Source organism: Phodopus roborovskii, unplaced genomic scaffold (assembly GCF_943737965.1).
Source record: "Phodopus roborovskii unplaced genomic scaffold, PHOROB, whole genome shotgun sequence".
Lineage (NCBI taxonomy): Eukaryota > Metazoa > Chordata > Mammalia > Rodentia > Cricetidae > Phodopus > Phodopus roborovskii.
This window is the reverse complement of record NW_026126540.1, coordinates 32,841,069-32,854,388: the sequence shown is the minus strand read 5'-3', so window position 1 is coordinate 32,854,388 and position 13,320 is coordinate 32,841,069. Positions and strand designations below refer to the sequence as shown.

General features: G+C 43.2%; 1 protein-coding gene across 1 annotated transcript in view; it reads right to left on the bottom strand.

Moving 5' to 3' along the window:
• Positions 1–11,319: 11,319 nt before the first annotated feature.
• Casq2 (calsequestrin 2) overlaps positions 11,320–13,320 on the bottom strand; it is a 58,096-nt gene continuing 56,095 nt past the window's right edge. The window contains exon 11 of the mRNA XM_051198735.1: positions 11,320–12,590. Coding sequence (XP_051054692.1) covers positions 12,366–12,590 — 225 coding nt within the window. The 3' untranslated portion in view covers positions 11,320–12,365. The remainder of the gene's footprint in view (positions 12,591–13,320) is intronic.

Genomic DNA, 13,320 nt, shown 5'->3' with positions numbered 1-13,320 from the left:
AGATGAGACTTCTAAAGAAGCTGTTCCCTGGAGTTTCTGTGACAGCTGTAAACCAAAGTATAGCTGCTGTGTCCTTGGGAGCCTCGCCTTACTGGTCCCTGCCTGTCGCCCAGTACCACATCCCCTGGTACTTCTGGTCGACCCCCCCATAGATTCTGGAGGACTCACTTTATTCTGGTTTAGGAAACCACACACTACACATCCACACATATGTTTGTACATGTAATTAGCCCATATCACCACACCTTCCTGGGGAGTGGTAGGCAGTCCAAGAAATGCCCACCCACCTGCATCTGTTCTTTGTTGCCTTAGATTCCACAGAGAAAGAGCCCAGCAGAAAATGTGTCCTGCCAGGTTACAGCCATTCAGTGAATTGCTTTCCATTTCCCAGAGAGAGAACTTCCTGCCCTGTTTCTGACCTTGTTTCTCTGTTGGTGTGAGGTAGCCCTTCTCTAGCCCTGGGATTGCCCATCTGAATTCCACTGTAGCCCACTTTGAGCACCCAGACCACAGCCCTGCCTGCTGAGGCTACCTCAGCCATCCAGAACTGACAGGAACTTGGCTCTCCAATGTGCCCACAAACTCTTTGCACAGCCTTTCCCAGTCTCTTTCCAAAGTAAGTCATGACCCGGGAGCCATTAGCTGCAGAGCCCTCTGTAGGCAGCAGCAGGAGCCCCATCTACCCAATCTTCCTTAGCTCTGCTTCTCACAAACCAGGGGAGACCAACACTGTGACTCCCAATTAGCAGATGCCCCTTGGAGCCATCCAGTTGCCCAGGGAGACAAGTATTCACACAGCTCATGTGCCAAGCTACCCTACCACGGGAGAGCAAAGAGTGCCCACCAAGCTGGCAGCTACTCTGTCCCATCCCCGCGGTTTGTGCTCACTGTCACTGTACAGCATACTGCAAAAGAAAGGGAAGGGGGTACTGAGGAAAGGGAGGGTAGGGGATCGGTGCTGCAGCCCGCTGGTTTTGTAGCTGGTTTCAGAGGACTATCCCCTTGATGTCCTGTTTAGACATAGGTGCTTCCTGGCAGAGCCCGGTGTAGGAGAGTGCCCAAGGAGCCATGTCCTGAAACCTTTAAGTGGGCTGTCCCGGTCCCTCTTTGCCTGTCTATATCTGAAACAATGATTCCTCAAGTATTCACTCTTTCCTTTCCGGGCTTCAGGGATCTTGTTTCAGGAAAGGAGAGTATTCTCAGCATGCTCCAGGTCCATGCATGTGTAGCCTTCCTATTTATGCATTTCATAAATCAAACTATTTTATCTGTCATTTAAAAAAAATTATAATTCACTTGGGATATTTGTAATACACCCTCACTTGGAAAAGCGAACATTCTTCTTGGGCAGCTTTTAGCTCAGAAAGATGTGTTGGGGAAGGAAGGGGAATCACATGGGCGAGGCACGGAGCCAAGATGCCATGTGTTAATAGCATGGCTCTGTTTGAGACACACCTAGTGGAACCATGGTGCTTTGGTCTTCGTTTTTCCCTTTAGGTCCCTTCTAACTGGAAGTTCCTCATGATGTCTTTCTCAGGAATATTTTAGAAGATAAGGTATGGAATGGGTAGTCTGTGAGAGACTGACTGTGTGGAGGGTGATGTCACAGAGTAGCTGCTCAGCCACAAGTACCTTGAGGTTGTAAGTGCCATAGATGTGAATAATGTGGAGTTAAATGTAACACTGCTCACCAACGCTTTAAAATACTGTGCTTCCAACACTGTCTTAAATTATGGGTCTGCCAGGGGTTAAGTCAGAGTCGTGTATTGGTGTGTGTGATTCCCAGCAGGGTAAGAAAGTTTTAAATTAAGGAATTAATTTATTTTCTCTCCTGCCCCCTCCTCCCTCTATGACTCATTGCATACTAGAATTTCAGGCTTCCTGAAATTATTGTTTTGGTTGTAAATTGAATATTGATTGTTGTTCAAAACACCAAGTTTGTATCGATTCCTTCCTGAAAGTCAAATTGAGCTCTTGGGCTCCCAGCATCCTAACAGCTAGAGTTACTAATGAAGTGGGAACCACATGAATGATGTTTTGAAAAAGAAATGTAAAGTTTCAGAAAGCTGCATCTCAAGGTTGAAGACAATAAATTTTTATTTCATTTCTTGGACCTGGACCCATAGCCTACTCTTACTAATGGATGTAAACTGTGCCCTAAGGCTACTAGGATGTATGATCCTATTAGATTATGCTGGATTCCATTACCTTAAATGTTTATAGATTTTTTTCCCCTATAACTTTCAACCTACGTTAGTAAAATTCTAATATTAAATGTGAAAGAACTCAATGCTGTCTGTATATCCAATATTGCTGTGATTTTCAGAGGTCTACAAAACTAGACAGCTTGTTCAAAAGTGTGTGCTTAAAAAAAGACGAAAAGACAATCTTTAATAGTACATGAATTGGCTTCAATAAGTCTGCACAATGGGAGTTAGAATAGATTTTAAAGTTATAAGGCTCATTCATCCTTAGGTTATCCATGGATTCAAAATCTTCTGGCTAAAGTTCATAAAGTAAAGCACAGAGAAAATGCTTAACCATCATTTCCTCCCAACAATTACTGTCTCCCTTTCTTCCTCTGACTCTTCCTTTTGAGATCTTCAAGAAGACAGATTCTTTAGAGCAGGGAATGTAAAGCCAAGTAGCCTGGGTATGTTTGTCTCATCACAATTCATTGTTAGGAGCATGGGGCTCCTTTCTATGAATGGGGAGAATGGCCATCCTGGAATCTTAAAAGACTTACAGTGCCCACTCTTGCCACCCCTTGAGTTGGAGGTGCAGGTGGCCAATTCTCCTTTCTATGTCCTCTTCTTGAGTGGGAGAATTAAAATGTAGCACTGCATCTTAGGGTAACTATGGCTGTGATGAAATACATGACCAAAGCACGTGGGGAGGAAATGGTTTATTTGGCACATGCTTCCACATCACCATCCATCATTAAATGAAGCCAAGGCAGGAACCTGGAGGCAGGAGCTAAGGCTATGGAGGCCATGGAGAAGTGCTGCTTACTGGTCCTCGTGGCTTGCTCAACCTACTTTCTAACAGAACCCAGGACTACCATCCCAGGGGTGGTCCCACCCACAATGGGACCTCCTCCATGGATCACTAAGAAAATGCCCTATAGGCAGATCTTATGGGGGAATTTCTCAGTTGAGACTCCCTCCTCCCTGATAACTCTAACTTGTGTCAAGTTGACATCAAACTAGCCAGTACAGAGCTCTATCTGTAAGCTACTCTCAACATATAGTCATAGAAGTTAACTGCTCACTCCTCCTCACTGCCAGTCATTGACCCAGTAAAACAACAAAGTCAAGTCTCTGGTTTACTCTCTTCCACCCTGGCCCTGCTGTGCAGACTCTTTATATGTGGATGCGATCAGGGAAGGGGTCAGCTGTTTTCTGCCTGTGTTTCTCCGAGTGTGCACTGTCAGGTAGACATGTTTGCCCATTGGCAGTTGTAACATTCATGTGACCAGTGACGTGTGTGTTGCTGAGCCTGTGAGGGTCTATTATTTCTGTTCAAGAGAGTTCCTGTGCTCCCAGTTTTCAGAAGGGTACTCTAAGCTGGCCGGCCCCTCGTCTGCATTCTCCTCTATCCTTTACACCAGCCTCTCACCAAGGAGACATGGGGGTTACTGCTCAAGTCTCACCACTCTGGAAGCCTCCTGTGCATTTATTAACATAACTTTTAAAAGAAACAAAGAAATTGGCAGGAATGCCTATATGATCATTTAAAGAGTTCTGCAAAGGAACCCCTACTCCGCTATAAAACGGTATAAAGTACTTCTGGGTAGTGTTTGCTCCTTATGGATCTTGTTACATCCCCAAAATGAAATCACTACTGTGAATTTATTACCATGTAACCTTGTCATATCCCATTATAAATAAAACATGCCTGTTTTTAAGCCCGGTGGAGTGCAGTTCGTGACTGGTACTCGGCAAGGTATGAACTGACCCTGATTCAACCCCACTGAAAACATCTTATTGAGCCTGAATCAGATGCTCAGAAAATCAGCTTTGGGATCACATCTTTTCATTAACTTTTGTTTTCAGTTAGTGTATAGAGCGATGGGTTTTATTGTGACATCATTCAAATGAAAATGAATGGAGTACCCATTTTGCAGAACATTGTATTTTGTCACAGAAGTGGGGGCAGGGAAGGGGAAGGGTGCTGATACTCTTCAAGTATAATAAATCAGGCTCTTTTCATTTGCATGTGACAAAGAAAGATGGGGGTACTCCTGCCTGGTAAATGGGATTTCAGACAAGCTCTAGGACTAGGTTCCTCTGCCCACCAGGAAGCATGAGCTCAGTGGTTTGGCATTTCTGGGTGTGGAGGAGGAACCTGAGGCGGAGAATTCCTCCGGAGAAAGGTCATTTCTTTCACTTTGGGTTTTTACTGTTTGGTCCCATGGGAAGCTTCTCTGCCTGGCTGGCCCACTGAGATACATAATGGGAAGAACTGAAGATGTCCCTCCTCCGCTCCCCAGAAAGCCCCAACCTGCTGGGCTTGAACTGCTGCCTGTAGCTCCCTGCAGCCAGGGCCATTGGTCTCCAACCTCTGCCTCTCCTTGCTAGACCACAGCAAGAGGCTCACCAGGGCCTTGGGCACAGGGGCCTGAGCTGGCTTTTGCAGGTGGGAGGGTCTAGTTAGCCCAGAGGAATTGGCTGTAGCCAGCCAGGAGCATGGGGATCTGGGGCTCTCAGTCTGGCCTCTTGATTTTGTGTTCTGAGCTTCTCCACACTTCCCCATAGTTACCCTTTGGACTGTGGGCAGAGTACACACAAAATAGAACCCAGGGGTCAAAAAGAAAGAAAAGAAGGCCCTTTCCTCTCTATCACACTGTCTGTAAGTTACAGTGTGGTTGTGCTGTTTAGTGGAGATGGATGGATGGTGCTCACATGGTCACTGCACTGGGAGTTAAACAGAGAGTGAAAAACTACTGAATGAAATGAGAGCTTAGGTCGTGGAGTCCTCCATCCTGTCCCTTTTGACCTCGGATACCCAATGTGCTTCACCTATGAAATGTACCTCTCTGATGGATTATTGTGGAGTCAAGTTTCTCAACACTGTAGAGATTCTCGGAGCCTGGGGCAGTACAGGCAAGGTGGCTTTCTCAGAAAGTCCAATGACTTGTTCTCATCTAGATGAATAAAGATGCTTTTGTATTAACTCCTGGGGACAAATGTAACAACCTCACAGGCTTTTGTCTTGAGTCTCCGATTCTTTTGGCCCTGAAATGGCATTTGGATTACAGCATTTGAGTATGCAGTTCGGCTGGCTTTGCCTGTGTTCCTGTTTCTCTGAGCGATCAGGCATGGCCAGGTGTGTTCACTGTGAATTTGCTCATCGTGTGGGGAAGCAGTTCTCAACCTTTCTAATGCTGTGACCCTATTTAATACAGTTCTTCATGTTCTGGTGACCCTCAACCATAAAATTGTTTTTGTTACTACTTTGTAGCTGTAACTGTAATTGTAATGTAAATATCTGTGTTTTCCAATGGTCTTAGGTGGCCCCTGTAAGAGGGCAGTTTGACAAGCCCCAAAGGTCTCAACCCACAGGTTGAGAACCTCTGATGTAATAGTTTTCAAAGCCCCAGCCTATGAAAATGTGAAATGACAGACCTTTGCCCAGGGAATTAGTTATGGCATTGAGATACCTGACCCACAGTGACAAGTTCAGTTCAACTTGCATTATAAATAATGGAGCCAGGAAGGGAGATGTGGCCATTGCTTTCAGATGCTATTGCCCCTCAGCTAACCACATAAAAGAATAGTCATTTTGTACTGATCACTGTTCCTTAAAATGTAGCCATAAAAATATCTGGTGTTAATAATAATATCTAACTTTTATGATGGTTATTCCAGGGTTTAAATTGTCAGCTTCTCTGGAACTGCCAAATTATAACCTGCTTAACCAAATTTCTAAGTTGTTACCAATGAGAACAACTATTTCACAGAGTGCAGGAAACCAGTAAGGATGCAATGATGACAGACACTGTCCCCCCCCCCCCCAGGCAAATGGACTGAACTCTAGTGAGGACCAGAGACGTCTGGGCCAGGCTTTAGGAGAGAAGCTATCTGACAGTTGCTTTTGTTAGCAGGGATTTTCATGTCTGAATTTCGAACCCAGCATCTCTCCTTATCTAGTAGAGTAAACAATACAAAATATGTGATCATGAACTATATTCTTTTTGAATAAAATAGTTCATATTGTGCTTTTTTTTTTTCTCTCTCTCCCAAGACAGGGTTTCTCTGTGGTTTTGGAGCCTGTCCTGGAACTAGCTCTTGTAGTCCAGGCTGGTCTCGAATTCACATAGATCTGCCTGCCTCTGCCTTCTGAGTGCTGGGATTAAAGGTGTGTGCCACCACCGCCAGGCTTATATTGTACTTTTTAACCAAGAATGGCAGTTTCTACCTAGCCTGTACTTAGAGTCGCCAGATATCATGTGTATATGACTGGAGTGGTTGGTTTGAAAGAAAGGGAATGGAACTATTAAGAACTGTGGCCTTGTTTGAATAGGTGTGGTTTTCTTGTCGGAGGAAGTCTCAGTTCACTTCCTGTTGCTTGCAAGATATAGAATACTCAGCTACTTCTTGAGTACCATGTCTACCTGCACACCACCATGTTGCATCATAATAATAATGGACTAAACCTCTGAAAATGTAAACCGCCCCCAATTAAATGTTTCTCCTTGCTGTGGTTATAGTGTGCCTTCACAGCAATAGAAACTCTAACTAAGACAATGATGCCTAAATGTATGCTGCCCTATTGATTGAGTCATGTGCTCTAACTGGACATTTCTGAATATGTAAATGAATGGATTACATGACTCATAGCCATGTCCACAAGTCCCTTTGTTTCTGTAATGTTTGTTCTGTGAAATGCCCTCTCATCATGATATTGGTGACAAGGCTGGTGTCTACCATGGATACACTGTACTTAGTAGGTGACGTTATTTGGTTTTCTTTTAGATACTCCATTGATGGCCCCATCCCTTCCTAATTAACTAAAAAATATTTTACATATTACATATGCTATAAACTTGGAAGATAAATTGAAATCCTAAGTTGGATACTGTCTCCGTTTCTGATATGACTATTTTTTGTTTTAAGCTCTGCTTTCTTTTTCCGGGAACATTTTTGATCTTGATTCGATTTTCTGACAACCTCATGTTTCTAGAAAATCAAGTGGGTTATGAGACAAGAGGAAGGGCGATGAAGGGCAATGATCACTGTGATGAAAATCAACAGTCACTGGTCATTTTATGGGGAGGAAAATTCTAAATGAATACATGGCAAAAGATGAAATCTGAGGCAACTCTAAAACCTGGGGAGGAAGCCAACTTTTTTAGTAAACTGAGTAAAACATATTTGAGACAAGGAAAGTGGGAAAAAAAAAAAAAACTGTCGCTCCCTAGATGGGGGTGAGAGATGCACAGTCAATTGTGTTTGGTAATTTATTTTGCCTTAAATGGTTTTAAATTATTGACTTACTGTAGATGAGGGAGCTAGACTGTTTGATGAAGAAATGTTGATGCTTACTGCCTCTACACTCAGCTACCCTTCACTTGCATGGAATGTTGATAGCACACAAATTCTTACCAGTTGCATGGACAGGGTTCAGAGAAAGCAATTGATTTGAAGATACTTATCATGTAGATTAATGATAAGCTGTTTCCTTGGGCCACCAGCCCAGATGTTCACAGTTCATAAGTTCACAAGCAAACCCTGCTGGGACAAAAAATTAAAGCCACATGCAGACAGAAGCCAACGGCTCTTTTCTGTGTAGTTACAGAGTGTGGAGGAGTTTTCAGAATCTCAGATGATAAACTAGTGTGTTAAAGAAGTGAAACGAAGATGTCAGGACAGCAGTAGGTAAGCCCAGAGCAAGAGGCAGGACCTGCTGGCAGCAGAGTGCACAGACAGGGTGTCATTCACCCTTAGTGCCAGGATGTTGTGTGAGCATCCTCCAGTTACCCAGGCTGGTGTTGCTATAGATAATCCAAAATGATAGTTGACTTTTGGCTCTGCTTCCTTGGTCCATATCCAAATGTGTTTTTGTGGTCTCAGACTTCATAATATTTCAGGAAATATGAAGATGCATTTTTCAGAACTGACTTCAAACATGTTTCCTCTATTGTTCCTTTGCTCAGCTGACACATTCACTTCATCATTCTTGCCTAGACTATATGCAAGGAAGTTTAGGAGTCTATTGGCATATAGACTATTAAAACATCTATAACCTTTTAATGACTGAGTGAATGAATGAGAGCACAAAAAATATACTCAACACTAAGCCACTGGCATCAAACTAATCACACCGCATTATTTTATTTTTATTTATTTATTTATTGGTTTATTTATTGGGTTTTTTTTTTTTTTTTTTTTTTTTTTTTTTTTTTTGAGACAGGGTTTCTCTTTGGCTTTGGAGCCTGTCCTGGAACTAGCTCTTGTAGACCAGGCTGGTCTCAAACTCACAGAGATCCGCCTGCCTCTGCCTCCTGAGTGCTGGGATTAAAGGCATGCGCCGCCACCACCAGGCTACACACCGCTTTATTTAGGAGTGTTGGGGGTCAATGCGAGTCCCAGAGTTATCACTCAGACCTGAAGTTATCACTAAAGAGTTCAGACTGTAAAAATATCACATTGATTTTAAAGACTCCTCTGAATACATCTTGCAAATATTTAGGTCTGCTAGGTGGCTGTGGTCGTCCCATTTCCAGACGGCATAACACTTCTGTGCTCATTCCCAGACTGCTGCTCTGTCCCTCACAAAGGAAGGCTGTCTTCCTGAAGGTCTTTAGGAACTGAGAAAAACAGTTATCCTGCACTACAAATGTCCTCGCTGAGCCAAGGAGATTGTACAGTCCTGTTTCTGTAGCAGGTGGCTCTCCTAAGCCAATCCAAGCAACTGATACCGTGCTGCCAAAAGCTTTTTTGTTAAGATCCACTTTCAATAATCGCTAGGTTTGTTCTGTATATTTTTAATAGAGATAATAGCCATTAAGGTCGATTTGTGTTAAGCTTACAAAGTTGTCACAAAATTTATAACTTTCCTACCCAAACTTGGGCGGAGTAGAAATGAGAAGCCAATCTTTCCCCAAACGTTGCTATCAGACCTATAGGTAAAGAACACATGCCAATGAAAGTGAGATTATGTGTAGTCTCCACATGATGCAATAATGACTCCTCGAAGGGTGACAAATATGAAGACTGGTGAGGTCACAATCTTCCTAGAAAAGACAAGCTCTTTTCAAGTTCTGAGATGGCATACACTGAAAGGGATTCTTTGTTCCAGATTACACACTGAATCTTTTTTTTTTTTAAAACAGAATATCAGATCTTGTGTTTTTAATTAGCCCACATTTCTAGTATCATTTGAATTGACTATGAACTCAGAATGGGAAGATAAATGGGTTCAAGCAATAAAATCAGTTATGGGAAATTCACGTGAGTCTGTCTTCAGACATGCTCTGGGGGACAAGGAATGCAGTGTTTTGATCCTTAATGTAAATCCTTTTAAGTAAAAAAATACAGTTGTATTTATGTCCCTTCAAAGTGTTTGTATAATCCTGAGATGTTGCTTGAGCCTTCTGTCTCCTTTAAGGAGACATTAAGGACAATAACCAGATGTATCTTCTAATCTGCTGTGAGGATTAGCTGTGATAACATATGTGAAGCACTTAGCCTCATGCTCTGGCCCTGGAACAAAACACTCTGTACGTATCAGTTCAGAGCTTTCAGATTATTCATCGAATGGCACTGTCCAGGCAGAAACAGCTGGACTCCTGGGGACCCTAATCCAGGAACATAGAGCACAGCTTCAGTTTCATACACGTTTTTGGCCTCTGAGAACACCACACCTTCCTGGGCTGAGAAACAGAGCACTTCCCCAATGGACCCCCACTCCTCGGCTACTTGAAAGTTTAGCATCAGAGACTTCTTGGGACAATCACCTCCCCAAGAGTTTGCTTGAGTTATGACTGGGCTTGGGTGGCTGAAACACAGCACAGTCTGCTTAGTTTTGGGAAGGGAGAAAATTATTCTGAGGTCATGCATTCTAGACTGAATCGGGCATCCCCCAAAGTCATATTGAAGTGTTGGTTCCTTGAAGACAAGGCTCTTTCAAGTGACAATCAAAGTCACCTAAAATCATAATGGTGAGGCCTTAGTTTACAGGACAGATATCCTTCTGTCTGTCTGTCTGTCTATTCATCTATCTATATCTATCTGCTATGAGAAGCCAAGAAAAGAGCCCTCATTAGGAGCCAACATAGTTGGCAACTTGACATTGGACTAACATGTCTGGGAAGGCAGATTTTTGTGGCTTAAGCTACCCAGACTGTGGCATTCTGTTATAATGTGGATACGAATATCTTCAAAGACTGGAAGTGGGATCCTTGATGAGGTGAGGCTCTGAGAGGTGACTGGATCATAAGGGTACTAACCTGTCTTGATCCATTGATGAGTTCATAACTATATGGACTATTAGGAGGTTGGAGGGAGGGGCACTGAAGAATATTTTAGAATCCTGGTCCCTCCCTCTTTCTCTGGGGTTCTCTAATATTGTGAGTTCAAATAAAACCCCTTCTTTTAAGTTGTTTATTTCAATTATTTGTTGCAGCAACAGAAGCTACCCAACACAGTGCATGTGAGGCACCTGGTACACTCTGTAAGCTCTACTACCCAACATGGGTAGGCAGTGCCATCTGCTTGGTTGACCAGTTATTCACATATTGACTCAATAAATACGATCTTCTCTGTGATAGGCAAAGCACCAAGTGCTTGGCATATAAAGATAAGGAAATGTCTTGGCTCTTAAAGCCTGTATTTAGTGGGAGAATGGCTATGCAATGTGTCATCATTTGGATGGTAAGTGCTGTGACTACAAATGTGTTCCCCATGTCATGGGAGCAAAGGTGAACAAGGCACTTTTAGCCCTCCAGACAGTTATGTAGAGAGTAAAAGCACTCATCCAAGCTGGGACTTCATGAAAAGTTCAGAGTTGGGGTGGGTGGTGGATTCAGGCTTTGTTGTGTTGAGTTTGAAGTCCTCAGCTAGCATGCAAGTAGATCAGAGACCAAGGTCAAAGCCCAAAGATCAAGGTTAGAGACCCTCAGTGGAGGTCGCTAACACACAGGTGGTAGTTGATGATAGCATGGGTCATAGTGCCTGGGAATGTGTACATAGTTGAGAGACACTGTGAAATGCTAATCGTGGAGGGGCAGACAGAGGAAGAAAGAGGTAGACTTGGAGCTGGGCAAAATCAAACAAACTCTGAAAGACCAGGGGAGGATTATCAAGACAGCCAGGATCTTTTCAAAACATGAGTTTTATGTCTGTCAGTTTATTACTATTCCATGAAAGGACTGCCCCAGTTTCAAAAACAAAACCACACAGAGTGTTCCCCATGTTAACAGATTTCAAAAACAAATTAGAACACTTACTTAGCAACTAAAACTACCAAGCACAATGTTACTTTCAGACATTCAAAAGGCACTTGGCACTTGGGGAATTTTTTTTTTCTCAGTGCCTCAAGGCATCATGAACTCTAATTATCAGCTGCCCTGGTCAACTGTGGGAGTGCTGATGAATGGAGAGTTAATTGACCATTGGATAAAGCAATTTTAACTCAGAATGGAACATCTCACTAACAGGGACAGAGAAGGGGCATTCAGTTCCCAGATCACACTAGGCAGCCAGCAAACCCATTCAGAGACCTAAACTGTTTCATCCCATAGCCTCCTTCTCTCACTGCTGGTGAATATATACATGGCTGGCCAACTGTTGGGACATTCAGAGAGCTAACTGACTCCACACACAGCATCCTAATATTGTAGAAATGATAGTGATGCCCACACATTTCAAGGATTCCTAGTAGCCATCCAAAGGCTCAGATTCACTGAGATTCTAGGATTGGGAGCTGAATTGAATAATCATATATCCTTCCTGGGCTCTGATTAGAAGTCTGTACCCTGCTTGTGAACTAGTAGCAAGCTGTCAGTTCGGTCACAATCAAAGACAGTAAGTAAACTTGAGTAGAGGTGTCAGGAGATACTATCCCAGGACTCCCAGAATTCCATGACCTGTGATGGTCTAGCAAAGAACAAGAGCTGTTTGTTCCTCAGTGCTTAAAAGAAGTCAGCATGGGAATCTCCCCTCCTGTCCCTGCTGATTGGGACTGCTGGGTTCGGGAAGGCATTCACTGAAATGTACTACTCCTGCCAAGAATCAACTAGAAAAAAATGCTGGAGAAAGGAAAAGAGTGTGGGCACCGCTGCTTGCTGCCCCCTTGGGTTGTCTGTGTGGTAGGGGGTAGTTGTGATGTACTTCTCATCAGATTTTTCAGGTCTGGAGCTATTAATCATCATCATCATCGTCACTATCATCATTATCCTCATCATCAGAATTATCATCATCATCATCATCGTCATCATTGTCATTATCGCCATCATCATCTTCATCTTCATTATCATCATCTTCAGTGTTGATCTTTCCAGAAAGCACATCTTCAATCCAGTCTTCCAGCTCCTCGGCTGTGGGCAGGTCATCATCATCTGGGATCTCCATCCAGACACTGTCAGCCTGCAGGGATGGACAGAAGGAACCAGTGAGTGAGTGGGTGGAGGTTGAGACAGACCAGGGGTTTCCAAGTAGCTGTGTTGTTTGAACCTCTAAGTCTCTCATACCTATCAGGGATCTGTACAGAGAGACAAATGGAAATGCCAAATTGCAGAACAATCTTGTGCAGTATTCTGTCTCAATAACAGTAAAAGAAATATCTATTCTACAACCTAAGAGAATACATATATGCATACACAATTAATTAATAAATTTATCTTTGTTCAAATTTTCAAAATCAATAAATGTAGATATTGACAGAACACTTACATAGGGCAGCAAAAAGACATTGTTAATTGGCCCCTATTCACAAAAGCATCTGCCTGCATTGGACTGCAGTGGGCCCTCTGTTATGGCCCCTCCTCCCCACTGTTCACCTTGTTGAATCTGCCCTACTTCTGTCTTATTATATGTCAGATCCTGGATTGAGTCTATATTTCTTCCCACTCTAGCGGTTCACCTCAGTAGCCTTTCCCACCCTGTGTTCATTTATGTTTCAATTTCTGACATGGGACTTCCCTTCTATCATCAGGATCACCTGGCTACTAGTGGGTGGCTACTGGCATGAGCTTCTGGGCATCAACCTATCCATCTCTCTTGGGCAATGGTAGCTTTAGACATGAGATGTCTGTATAAGAAGGCCTTGTGCTTTAGCTTGGGAAGTGAGTACAAGCAAACTCCTAGAGTTTGGGAA